Raw genomic sequence first — 24,643 nt, forward strand, 5'->3', positions numbered from 1 at the left:
GGGGTTGTTTTTTCTTCTTAGTTTTGCATAGTAGAAATTGAGTTGAAGAGTGACTAAAACACTTGCGTTCTGTATTCTGGAATAACATTTAAGCCCAGAAGTAAAATCTGTCCTAATTCTGTGATGCTGAGTAACTCCCTACAGGAATAGGATACCTACAGGTAGGTTTCCCTGCTTTCAGGTAGGTAAACCCAGTCTGTGGGAAAGTCTGTGTGAATGTCCTGCAGCAGGAGCAAGAGACATCACTGGAGCAGGGCTTGCTATAAACTCTTGGTCATGCTGTTGAGATCTCTTAGCAAAGTGTCACCTCTGATGTACAAAATTTGAAGTAAAGCAGTGAAATTTTTCTTATTTTGACCCTGATTGTCCCTGTAAGAGTACATCTTTTGCCAGATATGCATCTAAAATGCAGTAAAACTAAAATAATGCTTTCCTACCACTGTAGTACTGTTTAGCATACCCAGATGAACTGGGTACAGGATCCTGTTGACCTGCAGCCTCTTGACCATTTTTTGATTATTTCCCCACATTCCTGTACAGGAATGGAACAGCTGCGCTTCCTGCATCTCTGTGCCCTTACTGGGCCCTTGAGGTCTCATTAGATCTTCATATGGAAATCATCAGTAGCTTCATTCTTCAGTAATTTCTGGTTCTGCACTCTGTTCTTTTGGAGGGGGAGTGCAGGGAAGGCACAGGATGGCACACTGTGTTCTGCCAAGGTTGAGGTGTTTGTGGTAACATGGTTTCTTTCTCAGCACCATCTCACACATGTCCTAGTTTGTAGTTTTAAGAACTACGAAGCTGAACGTTTTCATACAGCTACTTACAAGGGCTTGCCCTGGAGGATGAGCAACCAGGAGCCTGCCCCTGGAGTCTTCCATTAGAGAATGTAAAATGTGGCTGTTATGAGCTGACCTGTTGGCACTTGGTTATAGTGAGAAGTGCCACCAAAGCCATTACAGGTTGGGATTTAAGTGGGAAGCTTGTTTGACCCCCACATTTTTGTTCAGTGGAAACTACTGTCAGCCTTGCAAAAAAGGACATGTGCTCACACTCAGTTCTGTCCCATTTCTTTTAGGAAGAGCCAGTCATTTGCTATCCTATGGAAGCCAAATTGCACCGAAGGCTCTTCACTAAGTGCTTCTGGAGCCTGTTGCTCATTTTTGAAATCGGCACCAAATCCCTTGTTTTAGTTTTCAGCTATTAAGTTACCTAAAAGATCCTGAGTAACAGTACATAGTAAAATCAATGCTGTTAGATCTTTGATCTAGTTTTTTCATTTTGCATTGCATGAGGTGCTGTGAGGTTTCCACATTGGCTTACAGTGAGAATATATTTTGTGTAGAAGTGGGTGGTATGCTCATTTTTGGACTCAAAATTAGGGTGTAGGGAAGAAAACACTTTCCCCTTCTGCTCTCAGGAACAGCTGGGCAAATGATGTGACTGAAGAAGGCCTACCTGCTGGACCTGCCTGGAGAGGAAGAAGACGTAACATCACTACACCAGGTGTCTTGGGAAGGTTCTTAGAAATAACTGGATGTATTTTTAAGGCTAGATCTGTTTTTACAGTCAGGATTTCAGCAGTTCACCTGTATCATTCAGCTGTATCGGCAGTAATATCCTATCCAGTTGTGTGTTGGTGCTCGTATCTCCCACATCCTGAGGGCTATGCAGCACTGCTTGTGGGCTGAGAGCACCCCAGCTCCCAGTGCCAGCTCCCTGCCCTGTGTGAGTGTTTTGGGACTGTGGTTCACCTCTGGTGGGAAAGGAGGAGCTGACCTTCCTCCTCAGCAAGCAGTCATTTTGTTCCTTTGCCATGTTTTCTTAGGCATGGTGTTGGGCTTGCCTTGCATCACTCAGCAGGGGTGGGCGAGTGGAGAACATGTGTCCTTTGGGTTGAGTGTCTGTGATTTAGTAAAATTGGGGGTTTGCAACTGGTGGTGGATTTCCTGGCTTGCTGCCAGAAGAGCATCCTCCCACCCCTTCCCCGTGCTGCCATACCTGCTGCTTCTGGTAATCCTGGGATCCACAGCCCAGCCATGTTGTGCTCTGATGAAAGCAAGCTTGTCCTCCACCCCAGGAAAGGTGGGTGTTGTGTTGGGGCCCAGGTGTGCCTCACAATCCATGTTTAAAGCTGTACTCAGGGCTTGGAAACGTATCGGCTCTGGTGCTGCCGCAGCCTCGCTGTGGGGAGGGCCTTTGGGTGTTTCCTGCCACTGAATCACTTGGGCTTCTTGTCAGTCCTGACAGCCGTGGTGAGCTGCTCCTCGCTCCTCGGCTGGTGTCATGTTGCCCTGTTCAGGCGGGAGTGACAGATTGCTGTGGTATGCACGTCGGGACTACCTCCGAATCTCTGTGGATTTCCTGGTGCTCTGCCAGCTTGTCACGCAGAAATTCATCACGGGAGGGCGGAAGAAAAAGCGTACCCTGCCTTCTGGCAGAGATCCACCAGCTGTAGGGAAGCATCCTCTGCTGAAAGCAGCATCTGCTGGGGTGGATGTGAAACACTGTGCCCTTTGCTGACTCGCTTTCCTGTGAAGAGCAGAACAAATAATAGAAAAACCAACCAATTTTAAAAGCACGTGGGGGGAAAGGGAAACGGTGATGTTTGCCCTGTTGCACCTCTGGACGCTTCCCCAGTGTGTGCAGGTACCTTCACTTCATTTGGCGCTTCTCCCAGTGGAAGAGATGCTCCAGTCCCTGCATCTGCCTGGGCACCAGGAGAGTCCCCGGGGGGTAATGTCACTCAGAGGAGCTGCTGGGCATCAGCACAGGGGGGTGGGTGTCAGCAGGGGTAGTCAGGGTTTTGTTATATTCAGAAAACACTGAAACCAGCTTGTAAGTTGGCTTACAAACACAGAATGACTTGAAATGGTGTTTTAAGAGTGGGTTCAAGCAATTTGCTTTGTGGTTCGCATCTTGGTTCTAGCAAATAAATTGCACGAAAGGCAAGTACTCCCACCCTGGCAGAGCTGCTTGCAGAGCCCTTTGTTTTTCCTCCTTTAACATGACCGGTAAGGCTGCTTGGGTGGTTCAGGGGCCTTACTAGAGGCTTGGGATAGCGTAGATCTGGGGGCCAACCTGTTTATCCTGAGCTTGCAGGGGACTTAGGAATCTACTGCAACATCAGTGTGGATGTGGTGATTTCCAGACATCCGTCCTACCTCCTTCCCAAAACCTCCAGCTAAGGAATCCACCTCCTCTGCAAGTCTGATCAACCAAACACTCAAGGTTTTTCCTGACTTCTGTCTTTCCAAAGCATCCCTTTGCACACACAAGCCCTTTATCTTGACCTCCTCCAGACTAAACAAACCCGCCTGCAGCCTTTACTTGCTCCTGTGTCTTTTTTGTTTTTTTTCTTTTTATATCAGTTTTGCTGCAGCCTCCCATATTTGTTCCATACCAGCGTCTCTCTCAGAGAGGAATGATCTCTCTGCACATTGCACCTGCAGAGCTGCCCTTAGAAGAGGGACTGACTTTCCTGCTGGGAAATACACCAGCTTTGATACCATTTACCCTCAGCTTTTCCCATGCAGTTGCTGCCTTGCCAGGAATTTTTTTTATTAGTGCTCTCAAGTCTTCCTCTTGCTAAGCACCTTTTTCCCTTGACCAGCTCATCCAGAGCAAGACCAGTTCACCAAGACACTGGGAAATCTGAGTACCACCTTCCTAGGGTGGGGAAAACATCTGGAGGAGGTTGTTGAGCTCCTGCAAAGCAACAAAAAAGAGGAGCAGGATGGATGAGATCATCCAGGTAATGACATCCATCTGTAGAAGATCTTAGTGACGAGTCATCAGTGAGCACTGCCACCTGTGGGCACTAATTACTGGAGAAACCTTTAGTTTCTCCTGCCTCTTCCCAGTGGCAATGAGCTCATGAGATGAAATGGCAGCTCCTTCCCCTGTTACTGTCAATAGCTCATCACTGAGGAGGAATTAATGACCTAAATGCCTTTTTTTCAAAGGGCATAATTGACATGCTTCAGCCTAAAAGTACCTGAAAAAAATTGGTGGGGTTGGGAGAGCCCCCAGCCCCACTGGTAAACCACAGCCCAGCAGGAACTGCGCTGAAAGCACAGATGAAGAAATTGGAGGAGAAAAGATTCTTCTGGCTTTGCATCATTGCAGTCCAACCACTTCTATTTTTGCTACACGCGTGGCATCGAGCACCCGTCACTGCTATTCCTACTCCATCCAGCACCTCCACATGACGGGAAAAGTGGCAGCAGGATGGAGCGTGGCAGAAGGGAGAGGTGCTTTCAATTGTCCCACCATGCAGCTTAAAATCTGAGGAATTCTATCATCCTCCCTCCATCTCCCCCACCCTTTAAGGATGACTGCCTCTAGGGCACAAGGCTCTGCTCCAAGGACACTCTTGTCATCCAGTGCTGCTTCTGCACCTTATTTTAGTCTCTGGCTGTGGCCTGGATGCACTTCCAGAAGAGTTGGGTTTGTATTCTCAAAAAGCAGAGAAAGAAGTCACTGAAGTTGCAGCATCAAGCCCAGCAGCTGAGGCAGGTCATGACACTAACTCTTGGTTACTTGAGGATGTGTTCACTGGAGCCCACCAACAGTCACCTACCCCAACAGTGATAGCAAACTGTCTGCCATGGGGCTGAGAACATGCAGAACTCAGTGCTGGGATGTCACAGGACCAGCTAGATATTTCTTGAAGCTTTTCAGATGATGGGCTTGTATGTAGCAATGGCTGGTAGGACCTCAGTTGGGGTGTGTTTGTACATTTGCATGGTCCAAAAACCCATTTGGTATGGGCTTTTAATTATTTGACTGCTTTTTCACCTGGGTTTCTGAGCGAGATTGTTTCCCTCCCACTATAGGAGCTCCTCAAGCAGTTTTGAGCAAGGACAAGGCAGGATCTGACAGTGGGACACCAGATAGGAGAGTCACCCCTGTGGTGGGCACAGGTAAGGCCACACCTTGAATCCTGGGGTCAGTTCTGGGTCCCTCAGGACCAGAAGGACACTGAGGGGCTGGAGTGTGTCCAGAGAAGGGCAATGAAGCCGAGGAAGGGTCTGGAGCACAAGTCTGACCAGTAGCAACTGAGGGGTCTTAAGGTGGGTGTTAAGCCTGGAGGAGTTTCAATGCTGTGGAGATGCCGTGCTTAGGGACATGGGTTAGTGGTGGCCTTGGCAGTGCTGGATGATCCTAAAGGTCTTTCCCACCCAGAATGATTCGATGCCGATGCTGGGTTTCGGGGTGTTGAGGTGCACAGCCCGGTGACCGGGGCAGGGCCGCTCCTCCCGGGACCGCCTTCCCCAGGGCGGGGCAGACCCCCTGGGGACGGGAGAGGGGAGAGGGCGGCCCCTCCTCACCCCCTACTCTTACCCCTGAGGCGGGGAGGTACCGACCGGGCCCCACCGCGGGGGTTTCCTTCTCCAGCGGCTCCCCCAGCCCCTAGACCCATCGGGGCGGCCCCAGGGCCGGGCGGGGGGCGGGCCGGGCTCGGCTGGGCTCGGCGCGGCTCCGCCCGCTGCCCGCCGCCGCTGCAGGCTCCTGCGGGCCGGGGCCGGGCCGGGCCGGGCCGGGGTAGAGACGGACCCTCCCGTCTCTTCATCTTTACCGGCAGCTGTGGGCGGGGAAGAGCCCGTGGGGTGGGGTGTGTGTGTGTTGAGCAGGGGGGGGACACACGGCTCCCCATGAAGCGACGGAGGATGAACAAGCTGTACATCGGGAACCTCAGCCCCGCAGCCACCGCCGACGACCTCAAGCAGCTTTTCGGGGAGAAACAGATGCCCCTGGCCGGCCAGGTCCTGCTCAAGTCGGGTTACGCCTTCGTGGATTACCCGGACCAAAACTGGGCCATCCGGGCTATCGAGACCCTCTCGGGTAAACCAAGCGCCGCACCCCCCACCTCCCCACGCCTCTCCTGGACGCCCCCCTCCTTTAGCCCCTGACCTCCCACCCCTTGGGAATTCCCCATCCGATTGTGCCCCCCTTCCCCGGCACTCCCCCCACGCCCCATCCCCGCTCTTTCCCGCGGCTCTTTCCAACCTCGGGTATTTTTCGTTGATTTTTTTCTTCGATTTTATTAAGAGGCGAGCAGGCACGGAACCCCCCCACCCACCGCCCCCTCGGTACCCGCTTCCCTTCGGGAACCATTTTACGAGGTGCCCGACCCCAACTCGGCGGGGGCGCGGAGCAAAGGGCTGCCGAAGGGGCGGCTGGGGGCTGGGGATCGGGGCGGCTCGGGGAGGGCACCGGCGGGGCGGAGACGGGCAGGCCAGGGTGACCAGGGGACCAAGGAGGGGGTCGGAGGAGTGTTGGTGAAATAGATGGAGGGGACAAAGGGGGCAGTCTGCCCCGGGGGTGATGCTGAGCTCCCCGCTGTCTCCGCAGGGAAAGTGGAGCTGCACGGCAAAGTGATGGAGGTGGACTATTCCGTGCCCAAAAAGCTCAGGTAACCCCTCGCTATCACCCCCCACACCTCACTCTCATCCCGTTACGGGGAGGGGGGAAGCTCCGGGAGGAAGTGGGGAGGGGTCTGTGTGAAGCGGGAGCCCCCCCGGCTTTTACTTTTGCTCCGGAAAGCGGGGGCGGAGAGCTTCGGCCCTGGTACCGCTCGGCTCCGGGGGGATTCTGGAGGGTCTCGGTGGCGGAGCTGGGTTCCCCCCCGGTTCGGGGTTGAGGGGGCCGCGGTGCTGGGCACGCACTGCCCGGTGTGCGAGCGGAAACAAACTGCTTGGAGGGGGAGAAAACCCTTTTCCCCCCTTAATTTTCTCCTGGGAGCGCTTGGCGAGTAGGCTGGGATTTCCACAGGGCTGTTTGGGGGGGTTGTGGTGGTGGTCGTGCACAAGAGTAGGGCTGCTTGCGCTGTTGTTTTGAAGAAGTAATTGAGCAATTTGCGCTTCACAAACGCCTCTTTCTCCCCTTTATCCTGCTGGAGGATCCCAAAGCTAAAAGCATTTTCCATAATTGCGTCGGAGCACACCCTCGTATTTTAGATCAGCCCAGGCTCGGGTGAGGGGACACTCATGGGGATGTTCACCGAGGGCATCAGCCCGTGTTGCGTAGCTGCCTCCTCGACGGATTTATTTCTCCCCCACCCCCACCAGCCCGCGTGGGGATAAGAAGATATTTGTGCCGGGCAACAAAATAAAACCTCCGTCGGATGGTCCCGCCTGATAATTTTCCGCTGCTTGGCGGGGAGGTTTGGCCTGTGGATGGATGTTGGAGCATTAATTTTGAAACTGTGGGATGAGGGGGGTGGGAAATTCTCGTTGTGTAATTGAGGCTCGGTGGGGGAACGGCTCGTGCCCGGCGTCACGTGTGCCGGAGAGAGGGATTTCATCTTCAGCAGGGATCACACTCTCTCTTACCTTAAAAACCCTCCCTAAAAAAAAGTAAATAAAAAAAAATTCCAGCCAAATACCTGCCGCGGCCGTAGGTTGCACGGGCGATGACTTAAAAGAGAGTGATGGAGCCAGAAATCGGGAGCTTGGGAAGATAGTAAGGACCCGAGACTCGACCTTTACCATGTACGAAGGGGATGTAAACAAGGAATTAATCGTTACTTCAGTTCTCTCTCGGGTTGGGGTGCTGCTGCTTTTCTTTCTGCCTTTGAAAAGAAAAGAAAAAAGGCATTTAGACCCCACAAAAATTGCTGCTCATTTGTTTCGAATCGGTCTCTTTTCAGGTGGCTCCAAGTTTTCTATTCCAGTATATCTCCTGAGTTGCCTCAGATTACTGAAGTCTAATTTAAGATTAATTTTTTTTTTTTTTTTTTTTTTTTTTTTTTTTTTTTTTTTTTGGCAGCGAAAAAATATTTATTCTGGTTTATATTAATACATCCAATTGGAGGGGAAGGGGAAGTGCGTGCCTTTGCCCCTATAGGTTGTAGATTTTATTTCTATACTGTGATTTTTGGCAGGGAGCGGAGCCTCATGTGGTCATGTTTTAGTGTGTGTCCCTAAATTTGTAGAAAATTAAATTTCTTTAGTTGCAATCAAGTCCCAGCGAGGCGCTGAGGTCTTGAGAAGGGGGCTCAAATGGGTCGAATCCTTCTCTTTGTGTTTTGATGTGGGTCGGGGAACCCAAGCCCCTCCTGGCTCTTGTCCCCTGGTGTTTCTGCATCAGAGGGGTGGGAACCAGGAGGTGCCGATGCTCCTCACCTCCCTTCTTCACCGGGAGGGCTTGGTTTTATCCCATAATACACGTTATCAATGTATTTCTAGGTGTATAAATGCAGTTCGATTAGAAATGGGCTGGAAAACCCCTCTGACTTCTCGCTGGGAAGGGATTTCCTCGAGGTGCCGCCGGGAATTGCTGCCAGGGGGTTGTTTCTGTTTCTCCGAAGGCAGGAATGAAATGTGAGGGCACTGGGAAGCAGCCTCAATCCTGCCTGCTCTGCCTCTTACGAGTTAAAAATCAGTCATTTTGCTGCCATGCAAATGGTTTGGGCTCCTATAGGAAGGATCCAACAGTGTCTCGATTGTTTTGGTTTGTTTTCCACTGCGTTGTGCTTTGGGGGATTAAAATAATAATAATAAAAAATCACCATGGTTTTTTTAATCAACATTTAAAAATTTTAAAATTGATTTTTAAGTTCAGCAAGAGCGGGGAATACTTTTCCTTGCTTAGAATGGGGTAAGGAAATCCTTCTTCAAGAGCATTTTATATCCAGAACCTGGCAGTGAGGGAAGTGTCAGCATCTTGCCCCTTATAAATAGCTTGTAGAACTCTGACATATTGGAAAATCCTGTTGTTGGGAAAGAAAGGCATAAAAAAAATTAAGGTAGGTTGTGAAATAGGGAGACTAAAACCCACCCACCCCAGTGCTAAATTTTAGCCAAGGATTGGAGCAAATGGATGATTTTTTTAAGTAGCAGGGATGTGGCAAAGTCTCAGTTAATGTCTCCACATTGGTGACATTTTCACGTTCCACACTGTGAAGGTGCCTTTTAATGTCTGCTTCAGAAACTGAAAGAATATAAGCACGAGGGACATCTGGGCAGCACAGAGAGGGAAGGATGTCAGAAAGACCTTGGGCTGGAGGTCTCTATAAAATTAAATAATAATAATAAATAATAAATAAATAATAAATAATTTTTGCTGGTTTTAGTAAGTGGCAAAACTTACTAAAAAAAAAGAGGGTGGTTTTGCCTCAGGTAGAGGTGGCTGGAGGGGTGGTGATGAAAATGCTGCCTGAGCAACTTTGCTGGAGGTGGTTTGATGGGATCTGCAGATTATTCTTCCTCTTTTAAAAGGAGTGATCCTTAAATAAGTTTCCTCTCTTGATCATCAATTCAATTCTTGTTACTATGTGGTCTTTCTGTCTTTCTGTCCTTTATTTTTCCCCACCCCCTTGTTTTTTTAAACCCAAAATGCTGGTGACGTTTAAGCTCAGAATAAATGTACAGGCCCTTTTGTCTCCCCTTGGGCAATCCATCTTTTATTTCTTTATTCTTAATTGCTGGTCCTCGATGAGATGCTTCATTTAGGGGAAAGGAAGCCCTCATGCAAAACTGTTGCTTTGCCAGAAAAAGGCACCAGAACCTATCTGCCTGCCTGTCTATAAATACACAAAAGGAGCAAGGAAAAAATACTCCCATGGTTCTCCAGTCCTAATATCTCTAATTAAAACACACACACACCAAAAAAAAACAACCAAAAAAACAAACCACCACCACCACCAAAAACCAACAACACCAAAAAAACCCACCACAATAGATTAGAGAAATCTAAAGACCAAGAAGAGATTTTTGTCTGCCTGCAGCTTGGGGAGGGTTTTCTGAGAGAGAGAGAGAGCGCCTTAAAGTTGCTGGAGGTTTTGTTGATATATATTAGGTTACACTGGATTTAAAGCTGGATTCAGAATGCTAGAAGTGGAGCTGTTCTCAGTCCTGGTCTTTTTTTGTCTTTTTTTAATATACCTTAGTGTATTTTGTATTTATATAAATGAATAATGCATCTCCTAGTATTTAAAGCACTTAGTATCTTTTATGTATATAGAAAGAAGATACTGTAAGATACTCTGTGTGCTTTATGTATCTAAAAAAATCTTTTATATATACACATATATTAGTATACATTAAAAGGATACTTCTGAATATATATACATATATATTTGTATATATATTTTAAAAGATATGAAAATATGTATCCCTTCTTCCAGGGACTTGTTTTCGCCAGGTGTTGCTCCTTTGATTTTCTGTGTTTTCAGGTGTGGATAAGCAGGGAGCTGGTGGCATTTGAGTTGGTTTTGTTGTGGGTTGTTTTGGGTTTTTTTAAGTGCTTTTCTCCCTTGGTTCTTTGCTGCCTGTTGGTGTGCAGGGGTGGGAGGGTGGCGTCAGGGGTAGGAGTGAGGTGCAGCAGGGACGCAGGACACTGCCTGGAGGATGTAGAGGGGTGACTGAGGCCATTAATTACCTATTGTTTTCCTCCTTCCCTCCTATCTTTCCTCCTCCCCTTCTCTTTTTCCATTCCCCCTTTTCCCCCTCCTTAATCTTGCAAAGCTGTGACAGATGGGACATCATTTCCCATTGCCCTCGATGGTTAATGCAGGGATGTATCAATCACATGTTGGCCACGCCACTCTCGCCCCCCCCCAGCTCCATCCTGGGGCAGGTTGTTCCTCCTGCAGACCAGGACAGGGCTTTAACATCAACAGATTTTAATTCCTTAAGAGCGTCAAGGCAAAGCCCCCGGGCTGGGAGGGGAGCTGGAGCAGAGGCAGCTGTGGATGCTCTTGGCAACTGGTTGAAACTGGGGCAGCCCTTTAATGCTCATCCTGCCCAGCACTGACAGATCTGTTGCTCGTTAAGATCTGTTCCTGGATTGGATTGGGTTGGGTGAGTGCAAAACTTGTCAAAGATGACCCTGAAAGACCAAAAAAAAAAAAAAAAAAAAATGTATGTGCAATAAGCAACAGAGACAAACCCAACAGATGCGCCCATCTGCGTCTGAAAAATTCCAGTTTGTTTCCTACCAATTTGGTGATTAACATGATTTTTATAAATGTTTTCTTGCTTGGGACAAGTATTTCATAAAACTGGGGAGGCAGTTGGTTTTTGAGCGTTTCCCCCTCTGTTTATTTTTTTCCCCAGTTCTCTTGAAAACTGATTTTTATTGGAAGCAGGAGTTGCTGGACAGCGTTTTCTTGCCTTTAGAGGTGGAAGGTGATAAAATCCCTTTATGGCTTTATATAGGACTATATTACAGAGCTTGACCAGAAAGAAAATCTTCATTTTTGAGGGCAAAGAGTGATGAAGCCCTCTCTTACCTCTCATTATAAGACTCGTATTGAAGCCAGCTCGGTGGAGTTTCTGGTTTCCTTGCAGGAGGGGAGGTGGTCGGGAAGCTGAAGCCCCTTAGGAACAGGAGCCCAGGAGTGGTGGGAATGGTCCATGGGGCTGCAGCCCTGCAGACAAGTGGGCATGCACAGGGATAGCTAATGGAAGTAGGGCAAGAGGACTGGGGACTTGTTTTCCTTTCACAGCTTTCTCATCTTCATTGTTCTTCCTCTGCGTGTCCCTGGATTTTGAGGGTGCCCCAGTCCATCTGATTGTGGGGAGCAAGCTGCATGTTTTAAGGCATCTTCTGATTTAGTGCTTGATTTCAGCCAGTGCAGACACCTGGCTGCATCTGTGGCCACCAGCCAGTGGTGGCTGTGGGTTTTCTGTCCCCTGTCCTTGTGGAGTTGTGATGTTGACCTCATGACTTCTGTCGCAGCTCCATGGTGGATTATTCCACTGGTCCATCTTACAGCCCCCTTGATTAGTGGATCATTCCTGAAACCCAGCTCTAGGGTGGAGGAGATGTTTTTGAGTTGGAAGAGCTTGCTAGCATGCAGGAATGTATTGGGTTGAATTTAACAGGGGAAAAAAAAAAAAAGGCTGGTGAACATCTTGGTTGTGTCTGGAGCACACCAACCTCCAGTGCTGTGGTGCCTGGCTCTCCCCAGCTTCTGTGAGTCTGCATGGAAGCCAACCATTCCTCCTGTTCTTGCCATGCCCCCTATCTCCTTCCTGTCCCCAGTGCCTGGCCCTAAACCAGCTTTTTATCTGCCAAAGTGGTTTTCAGGGACTTGGCGTGTGCCTTTGCAATGAGCAGTGAGTGCAGGGACCAGCAGAAGTTTTAAAGTCTCATTTTCCAGCCACTGGAAATCACTTGTAGAATCAGGGTGTTAGGTGTGGATGGTTTGCAGGTGAGCAGAGCTCCTCTGGCCTCCTCCTGCAGGTATGACCCTAAGTCCCTGGTTGTTGCTGGCCATCAGCTGGGGCTGCTTGCATGTCCCCATGTAGTGTTTGAGCTAGTGGTGCCAGTTCTGCCAAGCATCCTCCTTGAGCTTGTTCTAAGGAAGGGCATAGCTTCAGAAATGCACCTTGCAGCTGCTGATGGCTCCTAAAACTGGTTGTATCCATGTGTGGGGGCTCAGTCAGGAAACTCATCCCTGACGTGGGGAGAGGTGGCCCTCCTCTGGTCTCATACGAGCATTGTTGCTGGACCAGCTGTGTCGGAGCTGAGTGACAACAGGCAGGGTTATGAATGCTGGTCTGGGTGAGCAGTGGATGAGCCCATGGCTTGACTGCATCCTTCAGGGACTCCTCACTGCCCATGCCTGTCTTCTTGTGGCCAGGCTGGGGAGGTGTTTGGTGGCCATTATCTCTTGGGAACACTTTGCAGTGTTTCCTGGGCACCTATGTTCCCCAGGGCCGCACCACTGGGAGCTTGGGAGTTGCAGCCAGGTGAGGCTGAGTGTGTTGGCTGTCTCCAAGGGCAGGCTTCTGGGGATACCTCTTTAGGTTTCCCCATGGAAAGCACAACCCCCCATTACTGGGAAGGGGTGGACATCATCTGCCCCCTTGGAAACTCTCCTCAAGGGACAGCAGGACTGGCTGTGGTGGGTCTTGGGGTGCTGTTCCCCTGTCCCCACCCAGCTGGCCAGCCTGGGGGCAGCATGGTCAGGGTGTGTGTTCTGTATCCTAGCTGTGCCTGTGCCTCTGCAGAGGTTCATTGCAGGAGGTTTCCTTGGAAACCCATCAGCCAGCTCAGGGGGTAAGCGTTCCTGAGACAGCCTAGGCCCCTGGCAGGAGATGACCAGGGTAAAGCTGGAGGAAATGGCTCTCCCCAGGGCTCAGTGCAGGGAAGTGGGATGCTCACCATGCTACCGCCTCGTTCCCAGTGAGTTTTTGTCCTCCCTTGGTGCTGTCTCTGCAGGCCCTAACCTGGGGTTTTGTTTTTGCAGGAGCAGGAAGATCCAGATCCGAAACATCCCCCCCCACCTGCAGTGGGAGGTAAGAAGTCCTGAAAACATCTTAAAATTCACCTCCACCTCCATCAGTTGGGCTGAGCTGTGCTGCCCGAGCACGAGATCATTCTCTATATCACCAGGAGCCCCAGGAGGGAGATGGAGTGTGAATTGGGCTCCATCTCCTGCCTGCTGGTGCATCCTGGAGTCCTGGGACATCATTGGGATCATGGGGTGAAGGCATCTAAGCAGTTGGGTGACAGTGGCTCTTTGGAAGTTGTCTTGGGGTGAAGCAGGCTGTACTCCTCCCTGGCTGTCCACCCACGTCTCCTGCCTGCCTCACCTTGCTGTTCTCTCCCCCAGGTGCTGGATGGCCTGTTAGCTCAGTATGGAACAGTGGAGAACGTAGAGCAAGGTAAGCTGGTCCAGCGTGGTGCTCCCCATCTGCAAAAAGGCCTCAGCACTTCCTCCCAGCTCTGCCCAATCTGGAGAAAACCCATTGGAGACAGAGGTGCTGGGCTAAAATGGTTTTCCCTGAGGACACAGCCCCCCATCCTTGTGCTGGGTGGGCAGGTAGAGGGGTGCACGGTCGCCCTGCCTGGAGCTGGGCTGTCCCCACAGCACAGCACAGGCCCTGCCCTCCCGCTGTCCCCACCTGCTGTGGGGTGCTGAGGTCTCTCCTCCTCTGCTCTAATGTTCCTTCTCTTGGTTTTCCCATAGTCAACACAGACACAGAAACAGCTGTTGTCAACGTAACGTACGCAAGAAAAGAAGAAGCAAAAATGTAAGTTTTATGTCATTTTGTGGGTTTTATGTCATTTTTATCCCTGTTGTTACACTACCCAAACTTTTCCCCAGCAGTCTCCAGCAGGGCTGAGTGCTGTGCTGCTGAGGAGAGACTTGAGGGCCAAAGAGCCCAGGTGCTGCACCTTGGCCTCAATAGAGGGTCCCCAGCAGGAGGACACCATGTGCTGTGTCTTTCTCCTTGGAGTGGTGTCACCCTCTTTCACCTTTTCCACATCCCAAAAGCCCTCAAGAATGTTTACATGCTGGCCAGCACTTGCCCTGGGGCAGCAGGTCCCCAAGCTGCTGTCCTGCCTCAGCTGGGGGGATGAGCTGTGTGTCACCACCCCTGGCATCACCCACCTGGAGGGGGTATTGTCCCACCATGCTATGGGGTGCACAGGCAAAGCTTCAGGGCTTCTGGCTTCCCATGGCCACCTCCTCCAGCCTTGAGGAGACAGGAAGATGCAGGGCTGGGGAGGGATGAGTCTACACGGACAAGTTCTGGAGGTCTACGCAGGTCTGGAGTAGTTCTGGAGGAGCTCCTCACCAGCCCCCACCTCTCCCTACCTTACAGAGCAATTGAGAAGCTGAGTGGCCACCAGTTTGAGAACTATTCCTTCAAGATTTCCTACATCCCGGATGAAGAGGTGAGCTCCCCTCCACCCCCCCAGCGATCCCGCCGCGGGGGCCACTCTTCCAGGGAGCGGGGCTCCTCCCCGGGGGGCTCCTCACAGCCCAAACAGCTCGAGTTCCCACTGCGGATGCTGGTGCCCACGCAGTTTGTTGGTGCGATCATAGGAAAGGAGGGCTTGACCATAAAGAACCTTACTAAGCAAACCCAGTCCAAGTAAGTACCTCCAATGGTTTTGTTTCCTTCCTTAGGGTGCTGTAGGTCCCCACTGCAGGTCCCCATGCACTTGGGGGCCAGCCAGTGCTGTTTTCTTGGGGTGAAGCCTTCAGGGGATGGTGGCAGGTGGAAACCACTCAGTTTCCTAAACAATTCCTGCTGGCCAGGGTGGGGTCTGGGTGCTGCAAGAGGGGCATGTGCTCCAAAACCAGCCAGGAACAGGTTTCCAAAACCTAACCATGAGCAGGGATGGGGAAGAGGAGGCAAACCAGCAAGTTTGGGTGTGAGATGCTGAAGGGGGATCCTGGGGTCATGGATTTCAGGATTTGATCGTCCCTCAGTGTCCCATATGGGCTGGAGCTGTTGTAGGGGGAAGGGACATGGTGGGAGTGCTGCCTGGAGAGAGGATGGGGCTTTCCCTGATTGTTGGAAGCCTTTTTTTTTCCCCCATCATCTAACATTTTTCTTTTTGAAGAAAAAAGAAAAAAAGAAGGGAGGGGACTGTTTTGCCAACATTTTCCATGTTTCTCTTGTCGATTTTCACATTGATTTCACCTCTGATTTTCTGCATGGTGTACCCTGCATGGTTTATTCCTGCCCAGATCTGTTTGTGTTTAACCCAGAGCTGTCTTCTCTCATGGTCATCATCCTGCACCCGGTGATCCCACAGGATGCAGGACTCCTGAACCAGAAACATCCTCCAGGGCTGTCCTAGTTCTCAGAGAAGCTTTTAGAGGCAAATGATTTGAGTCGTAGCAGTTATGCTTGAGCAAGAGGTAGCAAGATGTCCCACTCTGCACCTGAGCGAGCTGAGCCCCAGTGCTGGGTTTGCAGGAAGAGGTTTGTATGGAAAGGGGGCAGACGTGTAGGGAGAGGAGCTCTTTGAGCCCAGTTAGCTCTAGAACATGGCCACCAAGTAGCTGTGAGCTGGTCCTGCTTGGCCTCAAGCCTTTCTTCTCCAGGTGAGTCCCCCAGAGTGATGAGCAGAGGGTGTAGTCATGCCCTTGCCACCCAAGACTGGAAGGTTGCCCTTTGCAACCCTTGAGCCTGGTGAGGAGGTGGGAGGTGCTGGCTCCCAGGTTTTTCTGACCGTGAAGCTAAACACTGCTGTCTGGGGCAGTTTCTGCTGCCAAGCCATCCCTCCTTGTGGGCTGTCTCCTTATGCCTGACCTGAGGACCTGGTGCCTCAGAGGAAGGCCATGCTCTCACCATTCCTGGCCTGCCCAAGAAGGCCAAGTGCAACAGGTGGCCACCACCTCCACTCTGGCCTTGGGCTAGGGGAGACCTTGTGCCCCCAGCCTAGGCAGTTGCAGAAGCTGGGAGTGCCTTAGAGGGTGCCACACGTGAGTGACAACATGCAACTGGGTCCATGTGTGCTGTAGGTATTACCAAAGGGCAGGGAGAGCCTGGCAGTGCTGGTGTCTCCAGCACCTCTTTGGCCAGTCCAAGCAGGACATGTCTCCTGCTTGAGCAGTTCTGATGAAGCCATGGGAGAGTTGTAGCAAGCAAAGGAGCTCAAACTCCATCTTCATTGTTTCTGATATGTGCAGATGAAACCACCCGGAGGTCCCCTTTGAAGCTGGTGGTGCCAGGCTCTTCCCTTACCTCAGGCAATGTTCACCCAGCTGCTCCCCTTCTACTTGTAGATAAAGCATCCTTGTTCCCACACACTGCTTCATGAGCTTCTGGAAGAGCTGACCTGTGTGAACCCATCCTGACCCTGCAGCATCCAAACATGGTGCTGGTTAGGGGTGACTCCACCACAACCCTTGGCCGTGCATGCGCATCCTGGGGTCAGGATGGAGACCTCATACAAAACCAGAGATGTAGCTGGGCACTGGTGGCATTCACTGAGTGAGTCACTACTGCACCCTCCTCAGATCTGATCCAGTCCAGCTCTGTCTGTGGCAGTGACAGGAACCCAAATGTGATGGTTGATGGCAGGATGGCTGCACAGCATCATCCCCTGGTGGGAAGAGCTCACTGACTCACATGGAGAAGATGGAAACGTTGCTTACCCTTGTTTTTCAAGAGGCGTGGTTGATGTGTGGGAGTCTCCTACCCTACTTTCCTCTCTCCCTCTCTCTCTGGGCCTTTGCCAGGTACGGTTGAGCAGTAAGGAGCTAGCTGGAGGCACGTGTCTCCTCCCCTCTGTGAGCTGAGGGGAGGACCAGAGGAGCTAGACCACAGTCTCTGCTGGTGTGCAAGGGAGAGCTTTCTGTCCTGTGGAAGGGTGTGAGTACAAGCACTGTTGCTGACCCATGCCTCTGTGTTGTGACCAAAAGTTGCCTACGGGTAAGTTGTCTCTCTGTCCTGAAGGACATGCTGGTTGCTGGACAGCTTTGGGTGTTGTGCAGAGAGAGGCTGAGGTTGGAAGGGACCTCTGGAGACCTTGAAGCTGGTCTCCTACTCCAAGTGGTACTGGTGTCAAAGGTGGTTGTAGGCCAGGTTGCTCAGGGCTTTCTCCAGCTGAGGATTTGTTCTGGTGCCTCTTGGTGCATCGTTTGACATTGATTGACATCCTTCAGCTCTCAGGAAGACCTTGGGTCACCAAGACAAACGTAGCTTAGATCTGATCTAAGCCAAACAAAGACACTGCCTGGGCTTGCATGAGACCAGGTGATGGTAGATGTACATCAGCAATACACAGGTTCACCCCAAAGCTTGAGGAGATGTTAAATGAGCTTTTCTGTGAATAGGAAGCTCGGGTCCTGAGCTCTCAAAAGCCTTTGTGGGACACCAGCCACATCTCAGGGGGCTCCTCTCTGCTGGTTGTTTCACCATAGGGTTGACATCCATCGGAAGGAGAATGCTGGCGCTGCTGAAAAACCCATCACCATCCATGCCACTCCAGAGGGGTGCTCTGAAGCCTGTCGCATGATCCTTGATATCATGCAGAAGGAGGCAGATGAAACCAAATCGTAAGTGCTCCATGGACAGGGACACCTCCCAGCAGCCGAGGTTGCTCCAAGCCCCATCCAACCTGACCTTCAACACTAACAGGGAGGGGGCGGCCACAGCTTCTCTGGGCAACCTGGGCCAAGGGCTCACCACCTCACTGTGAAGAATTTGCTCCTATACTAATATATAGTCTAGCTCTCCCCTCTTTCAGTTTGAAACCATTCTACCTTGTCCTGTCACTCCATGTCCTTCTCCACCATCAGTGGAGAAGAAGCCATCTTTTGTCACTGCCCCACCTCAGCTGGCATTCTGAGTTTCAGGACAGAGTCCTGGGTGAGTTAGTAACTTACAACTTAGTAACATCTCTATGCTGTGGTTGCCGGTGCAGTAAAGACCAGAAGCCCAGGTGGGTCTAAAGAGCACATCAAAGGCAAAGGGTCTAAAGGCAAACAGTGGAGGGGAAAAAAAACCCAAACATGAAATGCAGATGTGCCATTGGGCTTGGGAAGTCCTTGAGGTCCTGTTCCTTGAAGCTGAGGAGATAAAGGTATGGAAAATGGTTGTAGTTCTGCTCCTTCCACCACATCATTAGTTCCTGTTGCTGAAAATTGGTTTCCTGTCCAGATGGACCTTTTAGTTTTTATTTTTTAATCCATTTTAGTGCAGAAGAGATCCCCTTGAAAATCCTAGCACACAACAGTCTGGTGGGGAGGTTGATTGGCAAGGAGGGCCGCAACCTCAAGAAGATCGAGCAGGACACGGGCACGAAGATCACCATCTCCCCGTAAGTCCTGGTGAACACCAAGCCACCCCCTCCATCAAACATGATATGGGTAACGCTGGAGCCAGCAAAAAGAGCAGTTGTGTCCTCCCATGGGCGTTCCTCGTCCTGGGGTAGATGTTCCTCATCCCAGATGGATGGTGGCATTGGGCAGGGAGAAGGGTGTGTATGGTCCCATGCTGTGTCAGGGGGGAACCTTCAGCTTTGATTTGAGTTTTTCTTTTTTTTTTTTTTTTTTTTTTTACTTGGAAAACAAAAAAGTAATCTGGTCTCCGGATTTATCCGTGGGGTAGTTTGCAGGATTTAACCATTTATAACCCTGAGCGGACCATCACGGTGAAGGGCAGCACAGAGGCCTGCTCCAATGCTGAAGTGGAGATCATGAAGAAGTTGCGAGAGGCCTATGAGAACGACGTGGTGGCTGTCAATGTAAGCTCCCAGCCTTCCCACCTGGGATGTCCCTGCTTCAGAGCCACTGCTGAGGTGGCCAGAAGAAAACTAAGGTGGGGTGGGAGGGGGAAGAGTTAATCTGTTGCAGCAAAGGTTGGCCCTCACCTATCATGGTCACACTATGGTGAGAAGTCCCAAAACCCACCTGTACATTTTACACATTTCTCCTTGTCTTTGCTTTCCCAGCAACAAGCCAACCTGATTCCAGGACTCAACCTCAGTGCTTTGGGCATCTTCTCGACGGGACTGTCCATGCTCCCTTCCACCCCAGGGGCCCGAGGGGCTGCAGCAGCTTCCCCCTACCACCCTCTTGCTGTAAGTGCAGGAGGTTTTGGGGTGCAGGGGACATGGTCTTGGGGGCAGAATGGTGTCTAGACTCTCCTGCTGAACCTCTTATGTTTGGGTGGATGCCATAACTGTAGGAGCCACCTCATGGAGAGCCTTGAACAAGAGCTCTGACTCTTGGTCATTTGGGGAAGATGCTCATCACAGCAGCAAAGTGGAGAAGGCAGTGAATGAATCTGGCTTGTCCATCCTTCAGCTTAGTTCCCTGGGAAGATCAGCTGCATTCCCATGTTGTGCTGAGCTCTGTTTCACCTGTGTCAAGGGCTGGCCATGTCCCAAGGGTGCTGCTGCTCCTGTGATGGTAGCTGGGAGCCAATCTGTGCTGATACTGGCACAGGAAAACCACATAGGTGGTCTCCAGTCCTGACCCCAAATCAAACACTGGGCTGTGATGGTGTGGACTTGGTTGTGCCCTGGTGGCTCTGTTTTGGGGGCCACATTGAACCATCACCACCGGATGTGTTGAGCATGGCATGAAAGGGGGCAAGCCAGTATGCCCTGTGCCACCACAACCACCCTCAGCCTTGATCCCTGGTACCCCAAGGGTCGGAGCTTGCTGGGTTTTGGTCTTCACCCAACTCTATAGCTGAGGTCTTCCTCCTTCTTGGGGTTAATTCACTTGTGCTGTTTTCTTTTCCTGCTCACGGCAGCAGCAGAGGGGTCGGAGGAGAATGGTGAGTGCCAGGCTGGTGGTGCAGAGGGGTGGAGGAGTGCCAGGGGTGCTGTGGTGGCCCTGGAGGGCACCCAGAGGGTTGGTTGGTCTGACCATGCACGGCCAGCCTGCCCAGGGGAGGGTGCTCTGCCTGCACTGGCCAAGCAAGTGCAGCCTTCAGGAAGCATCTGCTGGAGCACTCGGTGGTGTGATGGAGAGGAGCTGGGCAGCTCTCCTGAAGGGCAGCAAATGTTGGGGGCTTCTTCACTCCAAAGCTTTTTGTGGCCTTTTTCAAGCCACCCTGGCAAAGCCAAGAGGATTAGTTGCTTCTGCCACAACAAGGAGCTGGGAAAAAACCCAAGGAATAGGAAACCAGCCTGTGTCTGTCACAGCTCCCTAAGAACTTCATGTTTCCCATCTCAGAGTGCTCATTTCTGACCATGTCCTGAGGTGGGTGGCTGTAGCTTCAACCCTGGAGTTCTAGATACCTGGCAAGGATGGAGGATGAGGAAGGACCTGCATGGTGAATGGGGGCAGGTGTGGTGTCCACCATGGTTGCAAGGACCAGTTGGGCAGGAGGGTGGACATGGAGAGCATGAGCTTGGTATGAGGAGGAGCACAGAACCTCAGCCCAGTGGGCTGAGGTGGAAGGACGGAAGGGTCTGCAGTGGGCTTGGAGTTGGGTCTTCACCTAAGAAACTGCTTTGCAGGTAGCATCTGGTTACACTTTACCAAATCTAGAGTCAGAGAGACTTATGTCTGCTGCTAGGAGAAAGGGTTGATGTGTCTGAAGCACAGAAGAGTTGAAGAGAAGTTGGGGTGGATTGAGTTGGGATGGGCATGGAGAAATCCACTGCTTTCCCCCTGTCACCAGCCCAGAGCTTGGGAGAACATCTTCAGCCTTTGCTTTTTCTTCTCTTGCACCTGGAGGAGGGAGGTGGTGTTGCTTTGCTTAGTCCTCACCAAATCCCTACCTTCTTTTCAGGGGACCAGTGGTAGTTACCACACAATTTTGGCTTTCTGGGGTCACAGCTGCTCCAAGAGGCTGATTTCCCACTATAAGCACTAGAGGACATAGCCAAAAAAACAGTGGAAGGGAGGGACTGGTGTGACTGGGAGCTGCCACCCACCTCCCATCCTTGCTGCTTGTGGTAAGGAGGCAGCTGGGAAGGGGCCAGCACTTTGAGGACATCAGTGTGACCCTCATTTGCTTTCCTTCCACAGAGCTCCTCGGCTTATCTCTCGGGTCTTTACGGAGCCCCCCCAGCTGGTGCCTTCCCCCACCAGCACCCCGTAAGTCCCTGGCACCCCCTTCCATGGGTCCTGGCTGGGGCACCCAGCTCCTGCTCAGTCCTGACTGTCTGCCTCTTCCCTGCCCTCACAGCTGCCCTCACAGGAGGTGGTCAACTTGTTCATCCCAACACAGGCAGTGGGGGCCATCATTGGCAAGAAGGGGCAGCACATCAAGCAGCTGGCACGGTTTGCAGGGGCCTCTATCAAGGTGAGCAGATCCCTGTGGCTTGTGCCTCATTTCCCCTTCTTACTGCCAAAGGCAACAAACAAGAGGCCTTGGGGGTGGTTTTTCCTCCCCTAAATGGTGGAAACCCCTCGCTGAGTTCTGCAATGCCCTGGTTGGGTGGGAGGGAAGGCCCTTGCTTGAGAGGACATCCAATGTAGAATTGTCTTGGTTGGAAAAGACCTTTCAGATCATCAAGTCCAACCATTCCCCCAGCACTGCCAAGGCCACCACTAACCCATGTCCCTCAGCACCACATCTCCATGGCTTTGAAACCCCTCCAGGGATGGGGACTCCATCCCTGCCCTGGGCATCCTGGGCCAGGGCCTGACAACCCTTTCCAGGAAGAAATTGTTCCCAAACTCCAGCCTAAACCTCCCCTGGCACAACTTGAGGTCGTTTCCTCTTGTTCTATCGCTGGTTCCTTGGGAGCAGAGCCCGACACCCCCTGATTCCAACCTCCTCTCAGGGGGTTGCAGAGAGCCAGAAAGTCTCCCCTCAGCCTCCTCTGCTCCAGGCTGAACACCCCCAGCTCCCTCAGCTGCTCCTGGTCAGACTTGTGCTCCAGACCCTTCCCCAGCTCTCTTGCTCTTCTCTGGACACTCCATCCCCTCAATGTCCTTTTGGTCCTGAGGGACGCAGATCTGGACCCAAGAATTTGAGTTGTGGCCTCACCCACAGGAGGACGGTCCCTGCCCTGCTCCTGCTGGCCACACTAGAGCTGATACAAGCCAGGATGCTGGTGACCTTCTTGGCCACCTGGGCACACACTGGCTCATATGCAGCTGCTGTCAACCAGTACCCCCAGGTCCTTTTCCTCTGGGTGCTTTCTAGGCACTCCTCCCGAAGCCTGGAGCATTCCATGTGACCCAAGGGCAGGACTTGGCCTTGTTGAGCCTCCTGCAGGTGGCCTTGCCCCATAGATCCAGGCTGTCTAGGTCCCTCTGCAGAGCTTTCCTCCACTGAGGCAGATAGAGATCTTGATAAAGCAGGGCTGCTCTCATGCTTCTCCCCCATCCTTCCACAGATTGCCCCAGCAGAAGGTCCCGATGCCAGTGAGCGCATGGTCATCATCACGGGGACACCTGAGGCTCAGTTCAAGGTGCTCTGGCCACTAGGAGGGTGCTGTGGGGAGGGGATGTAAAGGGCAACTTGAGAGCATCCCTGTGGCTACCACTCTGCTGCCAGCTTGGGTTTGCTTCCCTGTGTGCTGGGGGAGGTACCTTTGGGTGGTACTATGTGGTTTTGGTGTTAGCTGACATCAGCACATCATCACCCTAAGGGTCTGAGTAGGGGCACTGCCCAGACCATTGCCCACCCATTTTACTTCCCTCTCATCTCCTCCCCAGGCCCAGGGGCGAATATTTGGGAAGCTGAAAGAGGAAAACTTCTTTAACCCGAAAGAAGAAGTGAAGCTTGAAGCTCACATCAAGGTGCCTTCCTTCGCTGCCGGCCGGGTGATAGGCAAAGGTGGCAAGACGGTAGGTGGGGGCACCCAAGGGTGGGGAGTTGGGTATCACCATCACATCCTTGCCCTCCCTGAGGGGCTCTGTGGTTGCAGTGACATTTTGACCCCATGTCCTGGTGGTGGCTCTTGCTAATGGGTGGCTGTCCCAAGGCAGGGGATGTGGTGTGACCCTTAGCAGTCTGGTGCTGTATGCTGGCTCACAGCTGTGGAAGATCTGGGCAGTGGAGGATGTTTTGGCTCTCGCACAACCCAACCTGCTGAGGGCTCTGTCGTTTGCTCCAGGTGAATGAACTGCAAAATTTAACCAGTGCAGAAGTCATTGTGCCACGAGACCAAACCCCGGATGAGAACGAGGAGGTCGTCGTGAAAATCATTGGCCATTTCTTTGCCAGTCAGGTAAGGTCAGGCCATGGCTTGTCTGATCTTCCCAACCTGCTTCACCCACCAAGGAGATCCACTGAGCACACCAAAGGTGTATGGGCTGCTTTCCCAGCTCTGTTAGCCTTAAAGTATCCCCTTCCTGGAGGTCTTCAAGGCTGGGTTGGATAGGGCATTGAGCAACCTGGTCTGGTGGAAGGTGTCCCTGTCCATACAGGGGGGGGTTGTAACTGGATGAGCTTTAGGGTTCCTTCCAACCCAAACTAGTCTGGGATGCTATGAAAATTTAAGATTGGCTTGATTTAGCTAAAACTTGTATCTTGGACAGCCTGTGTGGTGTGAACTACCACCTCCCTGGCACGGGTGCGAATTGCTGCTGTACTTGTCCCCAGCTTAAAAGCTTAGAGGGTGATGAGCAGTTGCAGCTTGGACTGGAGGGGTGATGACAGCTGCTGGTGGGTGCCCACCCTGACCTGGGGGTGGGCTCTCCTTCCTTCCTTCCTTCCTTCCTTCCTTCCCCAGACTGCACAGCGCAAGATCAGGGAAATCGTCCAGCAGGTGAAGCAGCAGGAGCAGAAACACGCTCAGGGAGCCCCAGCCTCGCAGCAGCTCAGCAAGTGAGGTTCCCACCACGCCGGCCACACTGCCCCATGAATGTAACCCCTCTGCCACCACCGCCGGACCCCCAGCAGGTCAGGGGAGCAAACCAAAGACACCTCCCGAGCCCCCCACCCCGTGGCTGGGGGTGCTGTGAGGATGGATGTGGGGAGGGCTCTCAGCATCCCCCCCAAGCTTCTCCCTTCTTACTCCGTCGCCTCCCGACGCTATCCCTTTAGTTGGACTAACATAGGCAGAGAGAGAGAAGAGATGTTTTTCGGTTTGGTTTTGTTTTTTTTTTTTTAATTTTTAAAAAATTTCCTAAAAACAATAAAAACCCCACCTGTTTCCTCCCAGCATGGGCCAGAGGAGCTCACCTCTGGGAGCTGTGGTGCCCAGTGTGGTGCTTACCTGTTGTCGAATTAATATATCAGTAACAAAACTAACATTGATTTTTTTAAAAATTTGTAAGGATTTTTATTATTCTTTTTATGTCAGAGGGCTTAGGGGGGAAGGGGACATTTTTCACAAAACCAGGCTTTTCTAGAGGTTTAAAGAAAGAAGCTAGATCACTGGTTCTCTAATGCAGGTGTAGAGCAGAGGCATAGGATTGCCAGCAGGGGTGGGTGGGTGGGAGGGGGCAGGAAAAAAAAACAAACCAAAAGTATTAAATGAGCATTAAAAAGCAATTTCTTAAGGGCTTTGAGAAGAGCAG

General features: G+C 51.7%; 1 protein-coding gene across 3 annotated transcripts; it reads left to right on the top strand.

Moving 5' to 3' along the window:
- The first annotated feature begins 5,513 nt into the window (after window positions 1–5,513).
- On the top strand, window positions 5,514–24,391 carry IGF2BP2 (insulin like growth factor 2 mRNA binding protein 2). 3 transcript variants are annotated; one of them, XM_071752051.1, is made up of 17 exons: window positions 5,514–5,847; window positions 6,358–6,418; window positions 13,205–13,253; window positions 13,571–13,622; window positions 13,928–13,991; window positions 14,568–14,840; window positions 17,627–17,761; window positions 18,403–18,525; window positions 18,816–18,951; window positions 19,159–19,287; window positions 19,968–19,991; window positions 21,194–21,262; window positions 21,354–21,470; window positions 22,513–22,587; window positions 22,835–22,966; window positions 23,236–23,349; window positions 23,854–24,093. In XM_071752051.1, the coding sequence occupies exons 1-17, from the start codon at window positions 5,658–5,660 to the stop codon at window positions 23,950–23,952; spliced, it is 1,842 nt and encodes a 613-aa protein (XP_071608152.1). In that variant the 5' UTR covers window positions 5,514–5,657; the 3' UTR covers window positions 23,953–24,093. The 3 variants fall into 3 exon arrangements, with proteins under 3 accessions (XP_071608152.1, XP_071608151.1, XP_071608150.1); XM_071752049.1 differs by having other exon boundaries at window positions 5,585–5,847; window positions 19,971–19,991; XM_071752050.1 differs by lacking the exon at window positions 19,968–19,991 and having other exon boundaries at window positions 5,521–5,847; window positions 23,854–24,391.
- The last annotated feature ends 252 nt before the right edge of the window (window positions 24,392–24,643 follow it).

This window comes from Heliangelus exortis, chromosome 9, assembly GCF_036169615.1.
Source record: "Heliangelus exortis chromosome 9, bHelExo1.hap1, whole genome shotgun sequence".
NCBI classification, from domain to species: Eukaryota; Metazoa; Chordata; class Aves; order Apodiformes; family Trochilidae; genus Heliangelus; species Heliangelus exortis.